General features: G+C 40.7%; 1 protein-coding gene across 4 annotated transcripts in view; it reads right to left on the reverse strand.

The window, feature by feature from the left end:
* Positions 1 to 22532, reverse strand: part of ITGB6 (integrin subunit beta 6) — a 43158-nt gene extending 20626 nt beyond the window's left edge. Inside the window, exons 1-7 of one of the 4 annotated variants that reach the window (XM_085585050.1) lie at positions 21462 to 22532; positions 6922 to 6998; positions 6108 to 6187; positions 3125 to 3329; positions 2015 to 2261; positions 981 to 1146; positions 298 to 459 (exon numbers count right to left, since the gene is read on the reverse strand). In XM_085585050.1, coding sequence (XP_085441176.1) covers positions 298 to 459; positions 981 to 1146; positions 2015 to 2261; positions 3125 to 3329; positions 6108 to 6187; positions 6922 to 6982 — 921 coding nt within the window. In that variant the 5' untranslated portion in view covers positions 6983 to 6998; positions 21462 to 22532. Of the gene's footprint in view, positions 1 to 297; positions 460 to 980; positions 1147 to 2014; positions 2262 to 3124; positions 3330 to 6107; positions 6188 to 6921; positions 6999 to 7102; positions 7566 to 13763; positions 13965 to 21461 lie in introns of those variants that run through there. The other 3 variants (XM_085585049.1, XM_085585052.1, XM_085585048.1) reach the window with 3 other exon arrangements.
* Positions 22533 to 24040: the final 1508 nt, after the last annotated feature.

A 24040-nucleotide genomic window follows, 5' to 3' on the forward strand; every position in this document is an offset into this window, starting at 1 on the left:
TTAGTGTAATTACTCTAAAAATACTACAAGTCTAACTCCATGTGCTTTCCTGTTGTAGAAATTGTATTTTTTCTTTCTTTTTTCTTAGTTATAATCTATCCTAATTCAATATAAACACACTGTTCTCTCTTTACTGAAACATCCAGTTACAAATAAAATAGATTACATTAAATATCTGGATTCCCTGGCTTTTACACATTTCATTGCTAAAAGTGTAATTCACTATTTTTCTAAGTTGTTTGTGTTAGTCTTTACATTTCCAGAATATGAGAGCGTACAAAATTTGTAGATAATTACCTGAACAGTTGACATGGAATATTCATTATTGTGGTCCAAATGACAGTTCCCATCATTAGGAATAACAATCCCTGCCAGTTTACTGTCCATCCCAAAATGGGAATCAGCATCACTCACAAACACCAGCAAATGTAGAGAATCATTCCTCCAGCCAATTTTTTCCTGTAATTTAAAACACATCAGTTTAGCAAGCCATATTGCATCACAACATAGAAAACCAGCAAAATATTTGGAGAATGGCATCTCAAAATGAATGAGTTGTATCATTCTCAAGGAATTATCACAGGCAACACATCTCCTAAAAGATAATGTTAATTCCATTGTCTTTGGCTAACATTTTGTTTCCCCATCCCTATGTTTAATAACATGAGTTGGCCATGTTCATGTCAATCTGCTTACTACTCTAAACATAGTTAATAAAAAATATTTAAATGGAAAAACAGACACTAATTATACCGATATTTGGGCTTATTTGTCCCTGGCAATTAAAAGGAAACTTAGACTAAAATATTGCAATATGCATGTTTTACTTGTACAGCCAAAAGTATTTTCACACAAATTTAATGAGGCTCTTGGTTTGTGTTAAAATTTTTTGAAAAAGAATCTGTCGTTTTGAAATACCAACATATAAAACTAGAAGAGATAATATATGAAATAATATTATACCTAGGAATCTCAATTACCTTGCAAACTGCTGCCTGCATGATTGCATCAAATCCTCCCTCTGGAGTGTCTATATTAGCAGAAATTCGCTGTCCTTTCACAATTTCATTGAATTTTTCAGCATCATTTGTTAGGGGCAAAACATTTTTATATCCAAAGGTGGGTAAGCACTCGTATGGTACGCTTCTGCAAGAAAAATGAAACAACTTATGGATAAAAGAGAGTGAAAAATCACTGGAATGGCTGCTTCAGAGGGCTGCCTGGATTAGTTTTGGTCTTGTCTCCTGTCTGTGCCTGAGCAGAATTAGTGAAAAACCTAAGATAATTAAAGAGCATTCAGTCTCTTGGGCAATGGAAAAAATCTGCATAAAGGTTGGGAAATGCCTCCTAGAGCAGAGTAATTCTGTCAGTTACCAACGTGCAGCCCTTGCCATGCCTCCTGCTGTGCCTTGATCTCATATTTAGAATCATATTGGGATCTGTAGCTCCTTAATGGCACTCAGAGACAACCACCAGCTGCAGTCCTGCTCCAGGTTGCAGAGTCCAGCTTCTCCCCTGCACAGGTTAGCTGGGAGCTAGGGCAGCCAGAGGCTGGGGAGATTGATAGACCTTAAGGGGGAAAAAAACCAGGAGAACAGCACTGATGGCTAAATGAAACTGGTATTCTCTGTTGGGTTTGAGTTTGCAACTCCTTAGTATAATTCATAAAATTATTTTAGATATATATATTCACTAGAAAATGAAAGAAATTAAAGAAAAAATACAAAACTACATGCCACATACCTTTTTGTTAACATATTGAGCACATTTGTAACGAGCAGCAAACGCTATAAAGCAGACTCACTCACTCCCAGATTCCTCTATCCTAATAACTTAAGATTCAACAGAATGATGATCAGAAGGTGAAAAAGAGAACCAAACTCTTGTTCCACAAACGGACTCATTTGCAGCTGGAAGAGGGGAGAGTTTCCAGGGAAGCCGCTGAAATTAATTTTAGCCTAAAGATTATGATAGTGTTGGCATGCAAACAGATGTTGGGACTTCCCCTGCCTACCTGCAAGGGTTCTTTATTTCTGCAGCTGTAGTTTTGATAAATGGTGAAACTGGTTTTTCAACAAAAGATCCAAACCCCAGTCTAAAGTTGCTTGTCAGTTTTGACATCTCTTTGGAAAGTGTTGAACCCAGTTCTTTGATTGTATTCAGATCATCATCCATGGAAGCTGAAAGATCCATGAGGTAGTAGAGATCAATTGGATAATCTTCAGTCTGGCGAACCTTGATCTGTATTGTTTCTGCATGTCCTGTTAAGGTCAGGGGAAAGTGGAACACATATCATCACTTCTGTGCAGAAAACATGAGCAATGCCAATTTCTGCATAGACCTAATATGGTGACAATTATCTGGTATTTTAAACCACCAGTAGCATTTGCAAAAATATTTCAAAGATTCTCAACAAAAAAATCTCAAATAAGGGTCTAAAAGATTAAAAATAGTTCTAATGTTTGGGGTGTTTTTAAAACAGCTCTTCAGTAACACCATAACCACAGAATTATAACTAATTGCTATAATTTGAAAAAAATATGAAAACATCTCTTCAACAGTATGCAGCTTTAGGAAATTTAGATATGAAGCTAATTACAACTAGAGGTAGCACTTTGGGGTCCTATCATATCCTTTAAAAATTTAAACAAAGTCAGAGTGTACACAGAGATTTTATTCTCAGTTCCAACACTATGACCTGACCTAACTAGATGTCTCTTGCTTTTTTTCATTCCAAATTTTCTCCAGGAAAAATTCAAATCTGAGGGACCCCAAGGTGGGTCTGGAATGCTACCATAAATGTCACTGCTTGCTAGACCAGCAGGGGAGAGGCACAGAGCTTGGCTGGGGAGGAGCCAGGGGCTTTCATTCTCTCCCTGCCACCTCACTGGCAAGAGAAGAGAGGAACTAAAAATATATATCCTTTTTTTTATGATGTACCCAGCACTTCTGAAAATATTCTGAACGCAGTTGAACCTAGTTGTCATGTGATGAGTCAACAGATAATTTTGGACTCAACACAGGTTTTCATCTTTATTCTGTCAAGATATTTTTGAGATTGCTCAATCTTAAGAAGCTTCAGTTTATCACACTGTCTGAAATGAACCTATGAGCTGAGACTTACCTGGTCGCAGCCTCAGAGTTAATTTCTGGGGAGAAATCTGTGTGACATCAGAACTGGTCTTCTGGGATGATGCAGTTAGGGGATCATTTCTGTGAATTTCTACTTCTGAAATGGGGAACTCAATGAAATTCAGCTGGCATCCTTTGGACAAAAGATTTTCCAGGGTATCACACCTCCCATGAATTCCAGATGAGTCTGTGTAATTCTAATGCAATTGGGAGAAGGAAGGGATGAGTTAAATGTTTTTGCTGACTAGCCACATGCACCTGCCCACAAAAGGTCAGTCCAACTCAGGGAATAGAAACAAAGGTCCAAGTTTGTGCAAATTAGTGCAGAACTAGATATAGGTGGCACAGAAACCCAAATTTGCCCTTCATGGGTCATGTCACACAGGTGTATAATTAATGTAACTTACACCGACTTGTTATCCTGGGAGAAACTGCTCTATTGTTGGGGAATGGGAATTGTGCCACTCACTGCATTTGGCTTCTCACAGCACTGGGAATGATAACACAAAACCCCTCTGAGCCACTGGTTTTTCTGTCACAGAATTGTGCCACACATGCATCAGTCTTTCCTATACAGTTTAGAACTGCTGATTGAAGCACGCTATTTAATAAAATAAGAGGTCTTGCTGATAATAAACTCCTGGACTACTCGTGACAAACAGATTGTGGATACCCAGTGTTTACTGGTTCTTTTTTTCTGACCTACACTTTCTCCTCATTTAAGCTGTTCACTGAAGCAGGCATCAAGTCCTTGTTCCTCTGCCTGGTGCCCAGCAATGACCACAGCCTGTCCTCAGTGTTCCTCAGTACCAGTGGTGCTCCCGGCATCCCACATCTAAATTCAGCCCAGCATCTTCCTTGACCTTCTACCAGACAGAGGAAATCAAAAGCCTATAAATATCAATTGTATATCTCAAAGTTTATTGTCATTACTCAGTTCAAAGCATTGATATGCATTCCTTTCCACAGCACTGCTACAGGGTAGGTACTAACCTCACATGGTGCTGAAGTTAATGGTTACTTTTACAAAGAGGTTTCTGTGCCTTATTACCTTATTTCTGTGCCTTATTTCCCAGAGTTTTGTCTAGAGTCAAGATTCTCAAGATCAGTCAGCTGTCTCCTGGAAACTGCTCTGGCCTGCAAGACCTTTTGACCAAAGCCTGGGCAATGTCTGGCAGAATCAGATCTGAAACATTAAATTTCTGGTGGATAGTCATGGGCCCATACCATGCATCTGCTCTTTTCTCCTAGGTCTGGGCAAGCAACCCATGGATCAGCCATTAAGCCACAAATATTCTCTGAATTCAGTTGCTGAAAAACTTTCCATGCAAAACAAAACAAATTTACTTTAAACCTACTAAAAACAGACCTATGACCCTTTTTTTCCCACCAAAATATCACCCTTCATGCCTGAAAATTTTCAGGCATCTTATATATTTTGGTGGAAGTGTTGAGGCACCTGTTGGGAACAGTGGTTTATTATTCTCCAGCCTGAACCAGATGCCTTTGCTCAGGCAAAACTCACCCACTGCTTCTTGAATACAGCACACATAAATTACACGTACCATTATAAACCTTTCACAGGGAGATCCATATCGTCTCCTTTAGTTACACAGTTTGTAACTTTTCAAAATGTGTGAAGAGACAACCTCATATTTCAAATACAATTACAAAGTGTGTTCTTATCCTACAGAAAACAGTGGTTTCCTTAGAGGTGCTTTTGTATGCTTGGATACTAAAGCTCCTATGCCTTTTGCATGCTTTATGTGCTGTTTTCTAACAAAGAAATGAATGAGCTTATGAACAAAGAAGAAAAAGCATGTTTACTACAGTGAACTTTTCAATAGTTCCACAGGGTTTTTTTTTGGTTTGGTTTTGGGTTTTTTTGAATCAATAAATTATATTGGGCTCTTTTTTCTCTGAAAATACATGGCAGTAGTCAAAATTATGGGATCCAATTTCAACAAAATCCTGTTTTATAGTACAGATATAAAAACAACTGCAAACACACTAATGTGGGGTCTTTTGCAAATTGCAAAATATATATTTTTAGAATTTTTAAATGAAATGCAGTTTTTTCTTTCTGAGCTATTTCATGAAGAGTGTTTTAGTCCCATACTGTGTCATTTTGCTATACACAAAAACAATAAAAGCTGTTAGCAGCAAAGGTGCAATCCAGAAACAAAAATGAAAAATACTTTATTTCTCTAGCATTTCTGTCAAGTTTCTGTTGCAATAGCTGACTATCTTGTTAATGATGATGAACTAAGAGCTAGAATATTTATTGTGAAGTGGGGAGATTTTATTTAGCACCATTTACAGAAGAAAGTTTTAAAAGCAGAAATGTGAAGTCACTTCCCCAGGGTTGCACTGAAAATCTGAAACAAAGCCATAAGAAACAAATCCAGATATACTTTTTAAGTTAAATGCTTTAGCCAAAACATATCTATATCATATGAATTATAAATCCGACATTATTGTCATACTTAAAATTAATCACAGTTTTATAATTTCTATATGGAAGTTCTACATCTGCAAACTTTTATACTCTTGATACCTGCAAACCTTCTGTTTGCACTGTCTGGCTTGGCATGTAATCTGTAAGATACAGTTTGGCCTCTGACTTTGTGTCTGGTGCTTCATCATCAGTGCTGGGGGTGAGTCAGCCCTTGAGCTGACGACCTGAGACCCCCTAATAACATTTCTATTTCTGCCTTAGATTTGAAAGGTTGATGTTTTCATGGGTTTTTTCAAACAAGAAAACAAACAAATAAACAATCATCCTAACAACCATACTGTGAATAACAGACCATGGAGAGTAGATTAAATTCCACTTCTGCTCCCCAAGAAGGCTTCACTAAGCACTGCATGCATTACAAAACCCTGGGCTGACCCAATTAAGTCAATACTTCATCACTTGGAGTGACTACAAAGACTTAAGTCTTACTTTGAATTTTTTTTTTTTATCACTCTACCTCTTGCAAACACCAAGCGCAGTGTGGTCCGGAAAGCAAACAATCTTCACAAGTCACTGTGCTTTCCTGAGAACAGGTCCCTGAATTTAAATCCAAGAAGATAAAAGACTGTTAATAATATGCTGAATCATTCAATTTATGAAGAAACATGCCATCTAGAGAATGTGGGTGGTGAAAAATACACATATATAGCCATATTTAGGATTACTGATAAAATTTCTTCTTAACAGTAGTTCTATTGGTAAAAGATTAACTCTACAATAAAGATTAAAGCCTTAGAATTGCTGGCAATTAACATACCTCCTTTTGCATGCTTTATGGGTGGCATTCACTTAGAACATGTTACCTTGTTCCCTCCAGTGCACCTGAGAGAGTGTTACATGTATTTCTGGTATGGTGTAGGTAAGTCATTTCCCACATAACCAGGGATATTAAAAGAACAGATTTATGCTCACTCTCTATGCTTAATATTGCTTCACTCAGCTCCGTAGATGCTTGATATGATTTTTCTCCATTGTGTAACTACCAGAGAAATACTCAGCCATATGTATAATATGAAAGATTCTTAACAGATCAAACTGTGATTAGTGAAAATGAATTTGCTCAAATGTCTATCTCTTTCAAACCTGTTGCGCTATATAATGACCACCAAATTGTAGATGAATTGGCAATGCAGCCCTACAGCAGTCTATCCAAAAAAGGTCATTAAATAGAAAGATTAAATACAGAAGGCAGAGAGCTATTTCGTGTCAACTTCAAGCAAGAAACAATGCAAAATGATTTTGAAATTGATCTCCCTGCCCCTGAGCCTTACCTTGCACATAGTTATTTCTTAGCAGGAATAGGAAACAGAGGCAAAGCAATTCAATCCCCATTCGTTTTCAGTGCTGGCTGCATGACAAAAAAATATTAGCTTGTTAATTATCGTCTGCATGAAGGTAAAATGTCGTAAAAAGCATGCATTCCCGGAGGGTATGTTTTGGGATGTCACGTACACCGGATCGCGAGGAAGCTGCAACCCAGCGGGACGGACCATGAACAAAAGTGAAAACAAGGGCTACCTGGGCAGGTAGAGAGGACAAGCTGTGCACACAGTAACGTGAACATGGTTATCACTTCCTTGTTTTCCTGGGCTCCTTATAAGGCATACGGGGAAAATTCATTCAGGTGAAGATTCCTGTCAGTCCCAGTCACTCTGGGTCCTAGAGCAACCCAGCCAAGAGACCGTGTTTGCACTGTACAACAGCCCTTCTAAAGCTCCTTCAAAAGAACACCTTTAATTGTGCCCCGAGGGAAAATGGATCATTAAGATTGCCGAGTATATACCTGGAGAGAAGAAAAAAATCCCACTTTTTCAGATTTCCTGATGTGGAGGGAAACTCATAAAGGCAACTGTGAAGGGAAAAAACCCAAACTAATCGCAGATTAAAATTTAGGACTTTGCTTCAGTACTGCAAGATACCAAGTACATTGATTTTTTTTTTTTTTTACATTCCAAATGGAAAGGAAAATGCTGGAGTTGTAGATTCTTTTAATATATAGAAGGAGGAATAATTTTATTCCCAGTACAGCAACTGACTTGAAAAAAGAATCATGTAGCCTTAACTCTGCCTAATAAGCAGCTGAATATTCTACAGCACAGAAACAATTGCATAACAAGTTATTGCTATCTCTCATCCACCTTCCCAACCTGAAATGAAGGCAAAATATGTATTTCTTACCACCTTATTAAAAGAAAATAAAATTCCTTATTTCCAGATTTTATGTCTTCCCATCTTTTATACTCTGTTATTGCCTGTTTTAAAAAACATTTTTTCAAGACGAGTCCTGTCTTTTCATAAAGATTTGCAATAGTCAAAGTAGGGATGGGTCTGTATTAGTTAAATTCAACATGCCCAAAACATTCCTGGGCACTGGGGCCAACTGGCACAGAAAGACCTGAGTTTATGATTGCAAAGTACCTATTGGGCCAATTCTAGCAACCAAATTGTGCCCAGAAATTGTTTGCAGTGAGCATTGATTGGAAGAGGTCAAATTCATGCCAGGGAGCTTTTTAACAGTCTAATAGCACAGACAATCTCATTCTAGTGCTTGGAAATATTCCCAGGCACATCCAATTTTACTAGTGTTTACACAGACTATGGGTAATTTCAATAGCAACTCACCCTGGATTACATCAGGACTACCTTTGCTCTGCCCTTGTGTTCCCACCCTCTTTATTACTCATCGTTCATGCCCAAACACGCCGCGTTTCAAACTGATCCAACCAAACCCAATCACCTTCTGTGGGAAAGGTGGAGGGCTGGTTTTCATCTGGTTTTGTCCCTTAAACCCTGTGGCTGCCCAGTCCAGAGTTCAAGGCAGAACTGACAGGAAAGGTGAGAATTTGTTAGGCCAAATTTAGCCCAGTTTAGGCTGTTGCCAAACTGTATCTTAACATTTCTATTTACAACATTCCTAAATCTCCTTCAACTGCTCTCTATGCCTCGGAGTGCCCTTTGTAAGGCACTTGCTCAGCTACAGTGATTTTCTGTGGCATGAAAAAAACATCGATTAGATTATGTTCCCTCAGTTGGTGAAGACACAACTCTATGAGAACACTCTATGTAATTACATAAGGTCAAAAAGAAGTGGAATAAACCAAAAGTGTTTGCTCTTGCTAAGAGAAACATCCCCCTGTAATATGCTACTCAAATATCCTACTTCCCTGGCTCTGACTGACATTTCTGTATGTGTCCTTTAAGATTGTTACTATGTCCACAGCCTTGCAGACCCCCAAAACCCAGTGCTTTCTCTTTCAGTGTAGGTCACCTTGTAGCTCTGATGGGCTACTGGCCCCTGGGAACAGCAACACTTCAAAGCACAGGGCTTGGTGGCAGCGCTGCAGCCACCACAAGATAGCAACCACCTGCAGGGTCTCAAACTAAGGACCAGTCAGCTGAACAGCTGGCAATTAGCAAATGCTTATTCTTGGATTCAAGATATCAAACTTTGAAGTGTAGAGAGAATTAGTAATATATCCTATATAAAACTTACAAATTCTATTTGATATTATCAGTTCTCCATTTGCTTGTGAGGTTAATATTTTGCATAGGTCTTGGCAAGAATAGCATGGCCAGAAGCTAAGTGCCTGCCTCTGAGTGAGGTGACTGCCAAAGACTATCTGAATTAAGCCTTTGCTGAATAAAATAGCTAAGTTTCTGCAAATTATTAGGAATATATTAGATTATTAATAGATCTATTAGATCACCGTGGATTGTCTGGAGAAAGCAGCGAAGGAAAAGAAAATAGGAGAATAAACAACAACAGAAACAGACAAGGAAAAAAAAATTGAGAGCAGGAGCCTAAGAGAGGTCCTGAAAGAGAGACAGTGTGCACCAAGAGTAAACCTTGGGCAAGGTAAGAATACCTAAACAGGAAGCAGACATATGATTCTTGTTTTGAAACACCACCTGTGCAAACTAAAGGTAAGTTGACCAGGAAGTTCCTCTACTAGATCAATGCTTTATTTGCTTTAATCATCACTAGAAGAGTAGAATCTCAATCTGGAGTAGCCATGCTGATGTGGGAAGGATGTATAAAATGCTCTGGGGTCATGGTATTACTTGATTTGACAACAGGGTTCCCATTCTTCATAAGGTTTTTAATACAGTCTCGCATCACCCACCCAAATTAAAAGCATTGATTCTATGAGATAGAACAAAAAGGAAGTTTACAGTAGAGAAAGAACACAATTATGATTGTTTCCGTCAGCCACTATATTATTTTGGAGGAAATTCTGGTCTCTATTAAATCAGAGTTAGAGTTTTTAAATGACATATCAGAAAAGAAAACAGTTTATCATTCAGTGTAGGCAGTGCTGAACAATGCAAGTCTTCCCTCCATTCCGGGCACAAATATAGCCCTGACCTCTCAGCTTCACACATAAGCCAGCTCTTGATTCCCAGCGATCTAGTTATACACATCCTGAAAGCCTGGAAAAATATGGAACCATTTAAAGTCTGAGTGTCCCCCAGCTGAGATGATTCTCAATATTTACAAAGGTGCAGGGAGACACTTCTTGTGCTTGAGAAAAGCTTTCTCAAGTTTGTGAGGCAGAGTCTCCCTTCTCTCCACCCTATTCCTACTCCTCACTGCATCTGGAAGAGGCAAAGGGCTGCACTCCTTAGGCCAGAGGCATGTTGCTTTGTACTTGAATCATCTGGTGACTTTATTCTCTGTCTGGTTGACTTCCCAGTCAAATCCTCAAAGCTCCTGACGATCTCTAGCAGGGAATGAAAGTAGACTTTAATACTTCAGTCAAACTTTTTAACCTGAAAGGAAGTAAGTGAAGATTCTACAAAAGTCTACGGATTAAAACACTTCTCTCCCAAAGAAGACAAATGTTCCATAGCTGCATAGTCAAGTGCTTCCATACTCTTGGGCCAGCAGAAGTGGAAAGCATTTTTCCTTGGAAAATCTGCACAGAAATATATGCCCCAGCAGTCTGATAAGACCCAGTTCCAAAGTACAGCAATGGCAAATGTTTTAGAGGATGCCTGTCAGTTAGCTGAACAATGAAGGCTGAAAAAAGTCTCTAAGCTTGAAATTTTGGTTCATCTTTAGGGAGCTAGAGATGATGTGAATATCCACACAGTGGTGTGAGAGTTCTGCACACAGGCCAGTCCAGCACAGACAGAAACCACACACAAATACTGCACAGACACTGCAAGGACTGTCCTGTCTCTGTCTCTGCTGCAGTACAGATCTGACAATGCTTTAGGGAGAGCTGGCAAAAACATTTCAAGAGGAAGCAACAATCCCTAACAAACAGTTGTATTTAATGGGGAAATTCACAGTGAAGGTGAAAGTAACAAATCAGCAAAATCTGAAACTTTTGCTTCTTGAATTATTTTGCTGCCTTTTTTTTTTTTTTTTTTTTAGTTGATACATCTGCTCTCTCTTTCTTTATTAATCATGGTGGGACATGGGTATTGCTCCAACAGAAAATGACATACATTCAAGGAAACTGCTGTAAGCTTTTGAGTCCTCTATGAGTGATCTGGAGCTTGCTGAAAGGAAAGTTCTGAACATACAGTGATGGAGCTGGTTCATTCCAGCTCCTGTGTTTTGGGGTGTGCTAATACCATATTCCATTAGGGGCCTATGACCTGCCACAGAGCTCAGGGAGATGTGGTCTCTCCTAACCTCCAGGTGCTGTTTGCCAGCATGGCTACACACGATGGAGTGCAGTTTTGGAAGAAGAGTGGGGGTGTTTTTAGCCTCTTCTGGAGGGTCACAGGAGATGGAGAATCACACAGAAGAGAGGAATTTTCCCCTCCAGCTCTGAGCAAAACAAGGTGTTGGGAATCGGTGACTCAGGTTGTGATTCATGCTCTGGTCTCCTCTTGTTTCCGGAACAGTGTTAGAGGAGGGCAGGGAATGAAGTCAATAGCCTGTCCCTGAACAAGCAGAGGGGCAGAGAAGGAAGGAGGGGCTGCTCTCCAACTGTACAGTGAGCAGCAGGCAGGAAACTCAGGGTGTTTTCAACTTGTATTCACCTTGCCCACAGCTCTGACCTGGCTGTCTCCAGCCAAGGGCATGAAGAAACATTTGTTCTCAGTTTTTTGGCATGGGTGAGCAACGTGAAAGATTTGTTTGGTTTTCAGATTTGAAAACACTCTCACACTCAAAGATAAATAATCAGATCTCTGAACTGCAGAAGGGCTCAGGTGGAACTTGTAGGAAAATGGAGTGGGACTGCCAACTAGCCCACAACACTCTAATTATGCCAGGGACTTGCACACATCCCATCAAAACTCACCTTGGTTTATGTGTGCTTTTCTTAGTTACATAGCACCCCTTGCTTTCCCTACACTATAAGAATGTGGGGCAGAGACAGCAGAGCAAGCTCAGTGCTGGTGGGGGATCATGCTGCAGATGGGAACTACATTGAGCACTGACTCCACAGCTCCTCAGACCCCTGCACTTTAGCTGAAGAGCTTTTCATAACTTTCTTTGTTGAGATTAATGCTAAATTCAAGCCATACCTGCAGGCCCCATCACAGAAGGGACAAGGTGATGGCCTTATCACCAAGGGAAAGACAAACCTGTATCCCAGCCCTGCAGCAGGGCTGGCTTGCTTTTGGAAAAGACTGTAAGGTTGGGTAAGCACAATGTCTTCAGGCCTGACCGCCCATATATAAATTCTAAACTATGAAGCTGGGATTAAATCACTTGAAAAAATGTGATTCTACTCTGGTCTTATGCACAGAAAATAATTTTATAGCTATCCTTCCTGTACTTAGACCTACAGATGTATAGTGCTTTGCTAAAACCCAGAGTTGGAATAAAGTTATTTTAGAATAACCAAAACAGAATGCTTAGCCTAGCACCCAACCAGCTGATAAATACAGAGGAAAGTGGGCTCAGGTACTGCATGAAAGCAGCTCCATTTCTGGAGCCTCCCAGAGCTATTCTGGGCTTGGCCAGTTTGGTTCCATTAACACACACCCAGCGCTCAGGCCACTCATCCTCGCCAGCAGCTGCCGTCTCTTTTTGAGAAAATAGCAGAATTTATGGTTTCAGAAACCTTTTGTGCAGAGTGCTGCCATCTTATGGCTACTCTGATCCGATGGAGGAGAAAAATGAACACTCTCAAACGCGTCAGAAAAAGGTGATACTGAGAGTCCTATTAGCTTTTAACAATATTTTGCTTTGTGACTTATATAAAAACCTTTGAAGAGATTCACATCTTTGTAAAACTATTTATTCACTTATGTTATATTAGAATGGTAATTTGGTTTGCATCCTTTTTCCAAATTCCATTTCTCACACTAAACAGAACGTTACTTCCATTGTCTTTGTTATAAGCTTGGTTACAAGCTTCTGAAGTGTCAGGAATCATTTGCAATATCTTTATCAGTGTAAATTATTACTGTATTTTATAAATCTTGCCTTATTCTTATGTGTTTCTTCTGAAAGCAGGAAGGAAATTTAAACCAACAGTGGCTGCTCACATGCAAACAAGAACACTGAAAAAGCAATATTTTACAGAATGATTATTGCTTCTACAGTTCTTAAAGTACTGGTCAGAACTGCTGATATGAAATATCTAATATACCCATGCAAAACTAGGAATATATAAATAGAACCACCTTTAAATAAAAAGAAAATCAAATTAAATGAATTCCAAGTATTTTGTTGAGTAATACAAAAAAAATAATGCAGAGCAGATTTTCTCTAACAATGTTTTCCAAGAGTTCAAAATGATTAATCATGTAAATGCAGTCAATAACATTAGACCCACTGATACCTTATCCTTCTTATCTCATGTTTGTTGTGCTCTAGTCTGACACTTAACAAACAGATTTACCAAAATTGTAAACCAATCTTTAGAAATGGTAATTCTTAACATTTTGTAGCATGTCAGTATGACACAGGCCATAGAGTCATGCTTTCTATTGGAATCAATAAATCAACAGAAATTTCAAAAAATACTATTGCCACAGTAATAAAAAGGAGAGGCCACGACGCTGCAAAGAATCTTATAGATACTGAAAATGTGTCCTTTCACCTTACACAGCTGTCTTAATAAACTTATGGAAATCCATCATAAGTCTTGTCAGACTACTTGACCCTCTGTCAGAGAGGCAAAGAGAAAGTGGCTCTACTCACCGTTATGCAAGAGTTACGTGAATTGTATCATCCAATTTGCAAGCAAATAACTTCCATTTTACTGTGATACCCACACCTACAGTGATTTGTCCCTATTGCCCTTACTAGAAGACTGCTTCAGAGACTTCACTCTTCTCATGGCTGGAAACTGCCTCAGCTCCAGTCTGGATGGACTTTCAATATATATCCATTTATTTTAATGACAACATTGTCTGGCAACTTAAATAGCTTCTTTCCTCCCTAGTATTTGCCCTGCCCTTCTTTCCCCTCCTCTTGATGTATTTATAGAGAGCAATTGTATATCCCCCATTCTTTGTTTTGTCCAGTACTTCTTTTCTGCGTTTCTTTCAATGCACTTTCCTAAATATGGCTGACAGACTGTTCTCAGTACTCAGAGGGGCTTTGACCAGAGGAGCCTCCTACAATGGTGTTTGTACACAGGTATCCCTTCTTTAAGTCTACAACATGATATCTTAGGAGGACCATTTTGGCTTTTCCCATGGCTTCACCCCAGTTCTCTCTGGATCCTTCTATGACTGACCAAGACATTCTGGTCTCCCTCTTACCCAACCAACTCACCACAATTTACAGTGGAAATCATCTCTACCTCAGTCTGGGTGTGATCCAGCACTTGCACTATCAAATTCTACCTGACACCTCCAGGTTCCTGTTCCTTCCTAATTTTCTGTATTTTATCTTCACACAATCGTTTATTATTTCTTGCAAAATGCATACGAAATTTCCAGATTATTAAGGTTAGTTAATGAAGCCCTAGATGTCAGTTTACTTTTTCCTCTGCCCTTTCTCTCTCCTTTGTTTTGAGAGGTCTTTAAAGCAAAACATGATCCTTCACCTGAAAATTGATTTTTTCTCTTTTGAGCAATTTGGAATGGATAACAAACACCACTTCACTATAGCCCTACTGCAGCTTGTTTATAAATTTTTCAAGTATGCATATGTTAGCTTTTATTTCTACAGATGCTTCAATTTTTCTCCAAGATCTGGACCATCATGTTTACAGAAAAAAAAGAAAGAGCATTTGTTTGGTTTGGGCAGTACCTACACAGTCTTTAATCTCTAGAAGAGAGAAAATACTTGCCACTTACCAGACTCCCTTTTACTTGCGTGATAGGAGAAACTTTCACTTTTTCAAATATTGTTACAGATGGTATGTCTGCAAACTTGACAGATCTGACTGAACTCTCTGCTTTTGGGTTCCCAAAATACCATTTTCACTGATGATCTGGTATGATGGGACATTAGTTCTCTTTGCTAACTCCTAATATTTTTATTTCTTTTCTAAGTATCTTTAAGGTTCTAGCACTCTTCATTGTCTCCTTACAGTACAAATTACAGATTTTTAAATTATTATTTAGATTAAATTTTAATAGGTTTGGAGCTTCATCCAATTAATATCACTTATTTCTTTAGGTACAATACTTCACAAGGACAAATTTTGAGAAACTAACAGGCCTATTCTCATTCATTCTTTCATTTCTTTTCAATTTAACCAAGTTGGGATAACTTTAGCTAGGTTATTTTCTACAACCAGCTGCTCTATGTCATCACTACCTAACAAAGATCACCTAGAATAGCATCATGGTAGCCCAGTGACTGCTTGCTGATGAAATCTGCCAGCTATTACACCCTGGAATAACTGGCTCTACTGTTATCAGCAACACTTGCTTTATACTCTATTTCTGACAAGTTAAAATCTCCTGCAGTGAGGCAATGCTTGGGAGCTTCTCTTTCGTGCTTGTAGCCATCTGAGTTAGACCTCTCTGTAAACTGCTGCTCCTCAGTGGCCCTTCAGAAGACCTTTACCTTGACAGATTCCATTCTGCCCAGGCCACCTCTCCTGCTACCAAGGGATGTCTCTGTGCCACTGGATTAATTTCTAGTTTTCTTTAAAGACTGCACATTAGTTTAAGTGTATTTCAGTCAGAGATCACCCATCTACCATTCTTCACTAATAGTGGAAGATCTGGGGCCATCCTGCAGCTCTAGCCTGTGTTTGCAGTTTTTGTACACAAACATCTCAGCTCATCTTCTATGACAATGTGCAAATTATTTTTGAAGTGTCACATCCCTTTTATTCCTAACACCACACACATTCCCACACGTGTCAGTGTTGATTTTGTCTGTCCATTTTTCTCCCATCTGATATTTCTTTCTCCCTGACTTATTCACCATGCTCTGCTTTTGAGAACCAAGCATCAAAATTATGAGTGTCCCCCAACATCCTGTCCTATTTTTAAAAATTCTTTTACTTATTATACCAATTTTTTTTTACTTACTATATTCTATGTGTGTGTAATAATAATAGTAATAAGTAATAATTTTACTTATTATACTGTATATATATATATATATATATGTATATGTTGTTATCATCTATAATTTTGTAACATACTACATGATCTGCTAAGCTATAATGATACCAATTACAGCAATCTTGGTTCCAAAAAATCAATGCCATGTTTGCTCCAACAGAGTTCATCCAGTTTGTGTGAAAAATCCTCCTTCTCAAGAGCTAAATTCCTTACAACACTCCTCATAACACCAATTCTTAAGACATCTGCTGTGCTTTATTATCTTGCATGCTTTAACACACCCTCTTCAGGAATGAAACCCTGCAGTGGGAGTTTTCCTTCAGAACAAACCTACTCACACAGATTTCCTCTGGTTTTTGTTCTTTCCACTGCTCATTCATTTAGTCTCTTATCCTACAATGTGATCTGTTACAGTTATATTTCATCCCATAAATGATTTCACTGCCAGTGGCACTAAAATGGCTTCTGTTTTATAATTGTAATAAATAACAAACTGCATGCACATACTGTGTGTGTTTTCCTGGAATACAATCATTTTAACCTAAAACTATGCTCTTATAGTACTGCTGAACTTACATTTATGAGATACTTTTAAAATAGCTTCTGTTAAAACAAGTATTTTTGCATGAAAAAACTAAAGTGAAAGCTTGAATACTTTTGAACTTGAGTAGCTTTGTGAAAAGTCTCATCAGCTCTCCTGGAGATATTTTAGTCATTGGGAGTTAGTCATTACCTGAAATGATGGGGAAAAACCTATTCAAAGCCATTCTACCATGCAGTGTTGCGTTAGGGAAGAAATGCAGACACTGACTCACAGCTGTCAGTTACTTATTCAAGTTACGATGTGATTCTTTCCAACATTATTTTGCTTTTGATCTATAGTAAGATACTGATTTGGTGGATGAGATTTTCTCAATTAGGGCAAGACCCTGTCCATCCTAATCAATAGAGACATTTGAGTGTCAAACTACCAGAGGAACACCACAAAATTTTAAAACCATACAAGAAAAAGTAAAGAGGTCAATGAGTTATAATTAATGTGGAAGAAGTGCCTGAGTGCCCTCTAAAATCAGAAAAATTGTGCTTGGCAATGTCTGAGAGCCACAGAAAAAAAAAACCAAGAAAAAATTCAAACAGGTCAAACACTGGTTTGCTCCCAGGACCCTGCCAAGTCATGGATATGGCAACAATCAAACCTCCAGGGAACAGCAGACACAGGGCTTGGGCTGACACACAGGAGGTGCCTCACTCTGCCATTTCCATAGATAAAGTCAAGAGCAAACTGGTTCCTAACTCGGGCGTATCAGATGCTACAGAGCACGTTTTCTTTCTATATTACAAAGCCAGGCAAGTTCCCCTCCAGCTGTGTAGTGTGTCAGCTTCATTGCATGTAGGGAAAACAGAGACATCGTCTTCTGCCTGCATCTTGTTAATATGAATATTAGACAAGATGGGTACATGACGTAACAGTCAAAAATCATGATAAAATTTGAATTTAGATTATCTAATAGTGTCAGCATTTGTGGAAAGTGCTTATTTGTTAGGTTCTCATGATGTCACAATTTTCTGTCTAATTTTATGAAATTTGATCAATATTCAGAGTTTTAAGCAAACAGAGAAGTAAACAAAACCATTGCAGTTATTTATTCAGACTGTGCTGACACACAGCTATTCACGATGTCCATGCATCACATTACTGATAAAAACATTTGTTTTTACTAGGTCTCCTGCATCATCAGTTTGCTCAGAGGGAGAGTAATAAAGCCTATTTTTCCTTCATCCTGCTGATGTTTATGTTCTCATATGTTACCATCTGATTTGTCCTGACCACTTTAAAAGGAGTGTTTTTCTCTTCTTTCCCTGCTGCTTCAAAAATCCCCTCTTAAGTTTATTTGCTGTGCTTGTGGGTTGAGCAATGACAGCTTGATTTAGCTCATGCTTCTTAACTTGCATATTAACAGATCTTTCAAGACTTGGCCTTTCGCTGATATCCTTCTAAGTACATGGTTTTTAGGGTGCATATTCTTCTTCATGAACCTGGTATTGTGCTGTTTCTGTTGTTATAGTGAAGCCTGAGGAAGGTCGTTCCTCAGAAGTAGTTTCTCTCCTCTTACAACTAGAACAAATCCAGGCTCAGGGTCAGACAAAATATCACAAGCTCCAACCTGGGCAGCCTTCCTGGCTGAGGAAATTCCTCAGTGTAGTTCTTGTGGCAGAAATCTGACAATCTCTATCTGTTTACAATGTCTATTAACACTGAATAACAGCACGGAGGCCTTGACTCTATTCCACAAGGATGGCAGGTAAATGTTGCCAGAAAAATAACAGTCCACTGTCAGGAGCAGGGGATTTCCAAATCTGAGCCTGAAAGCCTGGGTGGAGGACAGCCAAACACAAGAGATGGGGAAGCCAGGAAGGGGTCAGAAAGGGAGCAAAGCTTGCTGAAGCTGATTTTAAACAACCATTTGAGATATTGGCTGTGGTTGTAATATCCACCGCTGTTGGATGAGATTAATTGCTGCTAGCATGGCTCCCAAGGAGGGAAGAAGCATCTTCTAAGGATGCCAAGGTTCATCATTCCAAGTAGATCTTCTGCCCTTGGGAGAAACTACAGCATTTGCATTTTCTATCCCCAGACAGTTCCACTGAGTGAAGAAAAACCAATCTCTCCATAATCCTCATAAGACAGCTCTGCAGACACAGCCAGAAGGCTTTATCATACAAGTGCCATTCCTAAGTGGTCTGGCAGAGCCTCATTTCAGGGGCAGCTAGTGCTAAATGAAACCTCATTTGGACCAGGCTCTACCTCCCACACAAGTGGCCTGCAGAAGGCTGAGGATTGCCTTTCCAGCCTTCAGGCTGTTTGGCTCCCAGCAATGGGAAACAAACCCTAAGGAGATGTCTATCCCCAGGTTCACAACTCTGTAACCCAGGAAAAGTATGAGATCCACTGCCAGAGCACCACTATTCCAGTTCTGCTCTGCTAAACACTATCTGCTTTGGGTGCTACTGGAAAAAAGTGCTGAGTACAGAAAATCAGATGGTTTTGTGTTTTCTTATGTATAGGATACCAGAGAGCAAGACAAATTAGAGTTTTGAATACCATTGAGATGCTAACCAGGTCACAGATGTCTGATTTAAGTGGTATATTCCTATCTTCCTAAACTTTCAGAAAGAAATATTGTTAATGACAGGACCGGCATCTCATGCATTTCCCGAAGCTCCTTCACTCTTAACTGATAGCATGAATGTTTAATTAAGGCTTTGGCAGAGAAGTAGATCAGGACTACTGTATGATTTTCCCCTCAAGGCGTGCTTCAGCAGGCTGATGCAGATTGCTTGGTTGGTGAGATATATCAATATTATAAGGTACCTTGTGTCAGGCTAAACACATTAAAGGCTGTGTTAAATTTTAACATAGGTCATGAATCACTTAAACTAATTCAGCCAACCAGAATTAGTATGAAATGTATGAGTAACAAGGGGTGGTTTTTGTTCTGGTTTTATATAAGCAGGAGGATGAGGCACCTGAGCAAAGGTTCAAATGCAACAATGGTAACTCTGCTCGTGTAGAAATGATTCAGACATTTGGATCACAATGCAGGAAAGTCTACATTCTCATTTTGTTGGAAACCTCATTATAGCTTTCTGAGAATCAAAATTTTGACAGCTTGGTTTGGGGGAGCCTTTTAAGACCATCAACTCTGATATAAAATAATAAATAAGTGTATATGAAAAGCCATCTTTTAAAAATAAGTTTTCCTTTACATCTCCAGAGGAGAGAACAGGAAATGTTCAAAGTGAATGCTGCCTTAATTAATTTTTCTCTTTTTCACCATTTATTTGCATTGTTAGCTAAATTTTCTTACAAAGGTGTTCAACTGCAAAGGTATTGTGGGTTAAATCGCAAATATAGTCATTAAAGTGCACTGAATAGTCTTTTGGCTTTACTTGCACAAATAATGATTGTATGCCCTGCACAGCGTGATAAGTATTTACATGATCTTACATACTTTGAGCAATACGTCATCATGATTCACCATTCTTTATCTCTATTTATTTTTGCTGATTTTGCTTCTTTTATAGCTCACCTCTGTCTAGACCAACACACAACTCCTTTTAAACACAAGCTTAACCACACCTAAACATGCAAGCTCAGCTGGGCAAAGAGGTGAGGTTTTCATCAGATTAACAGCTGGCCTTTCTATTTCAGTAGCACAGTAATAAACTCGTCATCTGAAAAAAAAACTATTTTTTTCCTCCTTGTTGTAGGATGTGCATTGATGAAGCATCTGACAATGACGTTCACTGAGGACAATTATTAAAAGCACTTGCAATAACTTTACTCATCCACTTCCTGCACATTCTTGGTAAGTGTGTGGTGTCTCAGAACCTGTGCCTGTCACTGGGGACAGCGCAGAAACACTCGCTGAGCTCTACAGCCCGGCCAGAAGGAAAGGCACCGCTTTTGGCATTGTGAATAGCAGTCGCTCCAGAGTGAAAGACCATTGTTCAGAAGCGGCACGATCATCAGAGATGGTGGCACAGCAAAAGCAGCGCGGAGAGCATTGCAGCCAGAGATGCAAGTAACAGGTCTATTCATAGCCCTGCTTTTCCCCAGGGGATGGCGTCTTGCGAGTGGCTTCATTAACTGCTGACAGCAGACAGACTGCGCCGCGCTGGGAGCGAGAGGGAAACACTCATCAGATGGCCCCAGCCACAACTGAGGAAACGCACAGAAGAGATAACTGGCAAGCCTGGCGCTTTCCTCGCTGCTCAGGAGAAGTGAGGCACATCCCTGAATGCGATGCTCTGTTCCTTTTCTTTCAGCAGGGCGTACAGAGCTGCCCTGCACAAAGGGCGCTGCTGTCGATTCAGCGCACCCTTGGAATCTGCCCAGGCTGTAGAACATAGCATCTGAATTTCAGATAAGTTGCTAGTTGTAAGAAACCCCCCAAATATCTTGGCATTTGTTTCTTTTAATAGCCAGGTGAAGACAGCCACCAAGCCTTGTTTACCTGTCACTCAAATCCTTGCTGTGTGTGACTCTCACATTGTCAATAGAACTTCCCTCACTGCGTGGCCAGCAGGATGTGTGTTCTCTTTGGTGTCTCCAAGGCGTTTACTCACAAAACAGGGTGACACAGCCTAAATTGTCTGTATCCTTAAAACCAGGGATCCCCACTCCATCAACAAGTTTAAAAACCTCCATCCTTACTGAACCAGCTCTGAGGTTGTTTGCCTGCCTGTGCTCTCCACACTCAGAAGGTCTTACTAACAGCAAAAGACCTGCAACACAAGGCTTTCTACACACAGGTACTTCCTCCTTTGTTCCAAAAATTTACAGAAAAACGTGTTGCCTTACCTGCTGCTCCCCAGTGCACTTGAACATTTCTCGTGTGCAGAGCAGATTCCTTGGCACTGCAGACATCCTTGCACCACAGCCCAGCTTTCTGCAGGATCACAGAGAGTTTCTTTTTTTCCACATGGCAGCTGCCTTGCGTCTTACCAGCCCTGGAGTCAAGCCTCTGTTTTAAAAGCACATCACCATCCTGCTCCTTCAAACTTCAGTTTTCTCTGTGGATTCCCCAGGCTCACCAAGTGTCTGTGTTCCAAACATTAATACTTTGATTACTGTCTTTCTTTAGCAGACATTCTACTCTCCAAACCCTATCTTCTATAGAAAATCTGACAAAAACTGGCCTAAAATGCCATTAGTCAAAGTCCTGTTCTTCCCAGAGGAAACACTACTGGTCCTTCATAACCAAGCAGGCTATTTATAGGAATGGTGACAGTGTGTCTAACCCCACAGTACAATGAGAATGAGGCAGTCCAGATGAGACAAGATGATAGAGGCTGTTCATAAAATCAAAACTGGAATTCATGTGCTGTATGTCAATAGGGATTTAAGCAACCACTTTCCCATTTCAGAGGGAAGAAATAAAGGCCTTCTTAGCACAGGGACACACAGTACACTGTCACTGGAATAATTCATCCATTATTTTAAAGAATAATGTTGAAGTTTTGTATCTGTTATAATTCTAGTCCCCACTCTTTCTGCATGGCAGTGCTTCCACCTCACAGGCACCTGCTTCCACACTTCCCAAAGGAGCTTCTTCCTCATAAACTGCACTGTATGTTCATCTTAATAGCTATAAAACCAGGTTCTTTGATCTGAGCAGCAAAATACAATTAGTTTGGGATAGAGAACAGAGGAATCCTAGACAAACCCCAGACAAAAGCGTAAAGGGCAGGGAGGCAGAATTACCTTAGGGAATGCACAAGGAAGCATCAGTGCCAGCTGGGTTACAAATCAGAGCAGCAAGCAGCTGTAACACTGTTCTAAGGAGCTGGGTGGGAAGCCAGGCATAAAGAGCAGAGGCAACCCAGTGTTCACATAATTTCCCTGGGCAGTAGTTAAGGAGCTGGGGGAGCACTGTAAGAAAAGAGAAAAGACATAAAGAATAGCCAGAGATGAATACCTAATATTATCTTAGGAATGCACCTAGTTGAGAATTAGAAAAACCTGTGAAGAGGCAGGGCAATGGCATTTCTGGATGTGGGGCTGGAAGCTGCAATGCCTGGGCCACCCTACAGTGGCACACTGGGCTCAGCAGGCCACCAGCCCCTTCCCCATGGCCAGGCTGCTCTGACAGGGGGGCAGACCCACTGGTCCCTGCTGAGGACTCCTCACCACCAGTACTGACAATTTTCCCTGGACCCACAGTAATAAATAAAACCACCAGCCCATCCCTTCAAGACCCAAATAGGAAGATAAGCAGCTCCTGTTCCACCCTGTCTCAGCATGCCTGGCTGGGGCACTGCCCTTTGGGCTCATGCTTGTAGGTGGGGAGGCAACAGCCCCCTGTGCTGCCTCTGCCCATGCTGAAGCCCTGTGGGATGTGCTGCTGTGGAATTGACACCCTGCACTCTTCTTCCCCCCACTCCTGCCTGCAGAGAAGTGCAGCCCCTTAGCAAACTTCACCCCCTTTGTGCCTGTAGGTGACTCCCACCACAAGCTGGTGGCTCAGTTCCTAGAGCAGCTGGGGGGTCCCTTAGAGTCTGGGTGGTGTCAGGAGCTGCAGGGCACCCCCAAAAAACTCTGCCACACTCCAGCTCTGCTCAGCCTGTCACTCTACTGAGCCACCCTCAGATGGGGCCTGCTGAGCTGCATGGCCCTCACAGGGAGGACCATGTCTGGAGAGCAGAACCCGGGGAGGGAAGCTCGGGGACTGGTGGAGGTTGGTTCTTTAACATCAGTATCACCCACGACTGCATTTGCTTTTTGGCAGAAAGTTGCCTTGGGCCAGAGACGGCTCCATGTTCAGTCCAGCCTGTGCTGGGGTGTGAAAGAACAGTGGTGGAAGGCAATTTCCTGCAAGAGCCTCAGCTGTGAAGATGATTTAGAAGGGAAGGAAGACGGGAACAAATGACAATCAAAAGAGCTTCAGGGAGCTGAGCATGGACCTAAAGTGGAATTAATAGGGAAAGCAGTAAGGTCAGAGTAGAAGTAGGTTATACTGCAAGAGTCCCTGAGAACAGGATGGAAAAGCTCACAGAGCACAATTGGCTCTGAAGGAGCAGAGACACTTGTGGCCCCCTCTAAACCCACATTGTGGTTTTTCTCTAATACGCCTCTGGAAGCTAATTGGAACCTAAAGTTGTAAACTGGAGTTGATTAGGAGGCCAGAAGTGCCTGGAGGAGAACATGGGCACAGCAAGAAAGCCCAACAGGCTCCTCCAGGCAGGACCCATGTGGGTGGGCAGCACCTCCCTGCTGCCCATGCCGGCTCCCTGGCAGACAGAGGGATCAGGAGCTGCCCTGGCAGGCTGGCTCTGGCACAGGGGGCACCGAGCAGCACGGCCCTGCTGTGCCCACAGCCCAGGCTGCCCACGGAGCTGGGCAGCACGAGTGAGGCAGGCTGAGGCTGGAGAGGGGCTGGG

Source organism: Lonchura striata, chromosome 7 (genome assembly GCF_050655825.1).
Source record: "Lonchura striata isolate lonStrDom1 chromosome 7, ASM5065582v1, whole genome shotgun sequence".
NCBI classification, from domain to species: domain Eukaryota; kingdom Metazoa; phylum Chordata; class Aves; order Passeriformes; family Estrildidae; genus Lonchura; species Lonchura striata.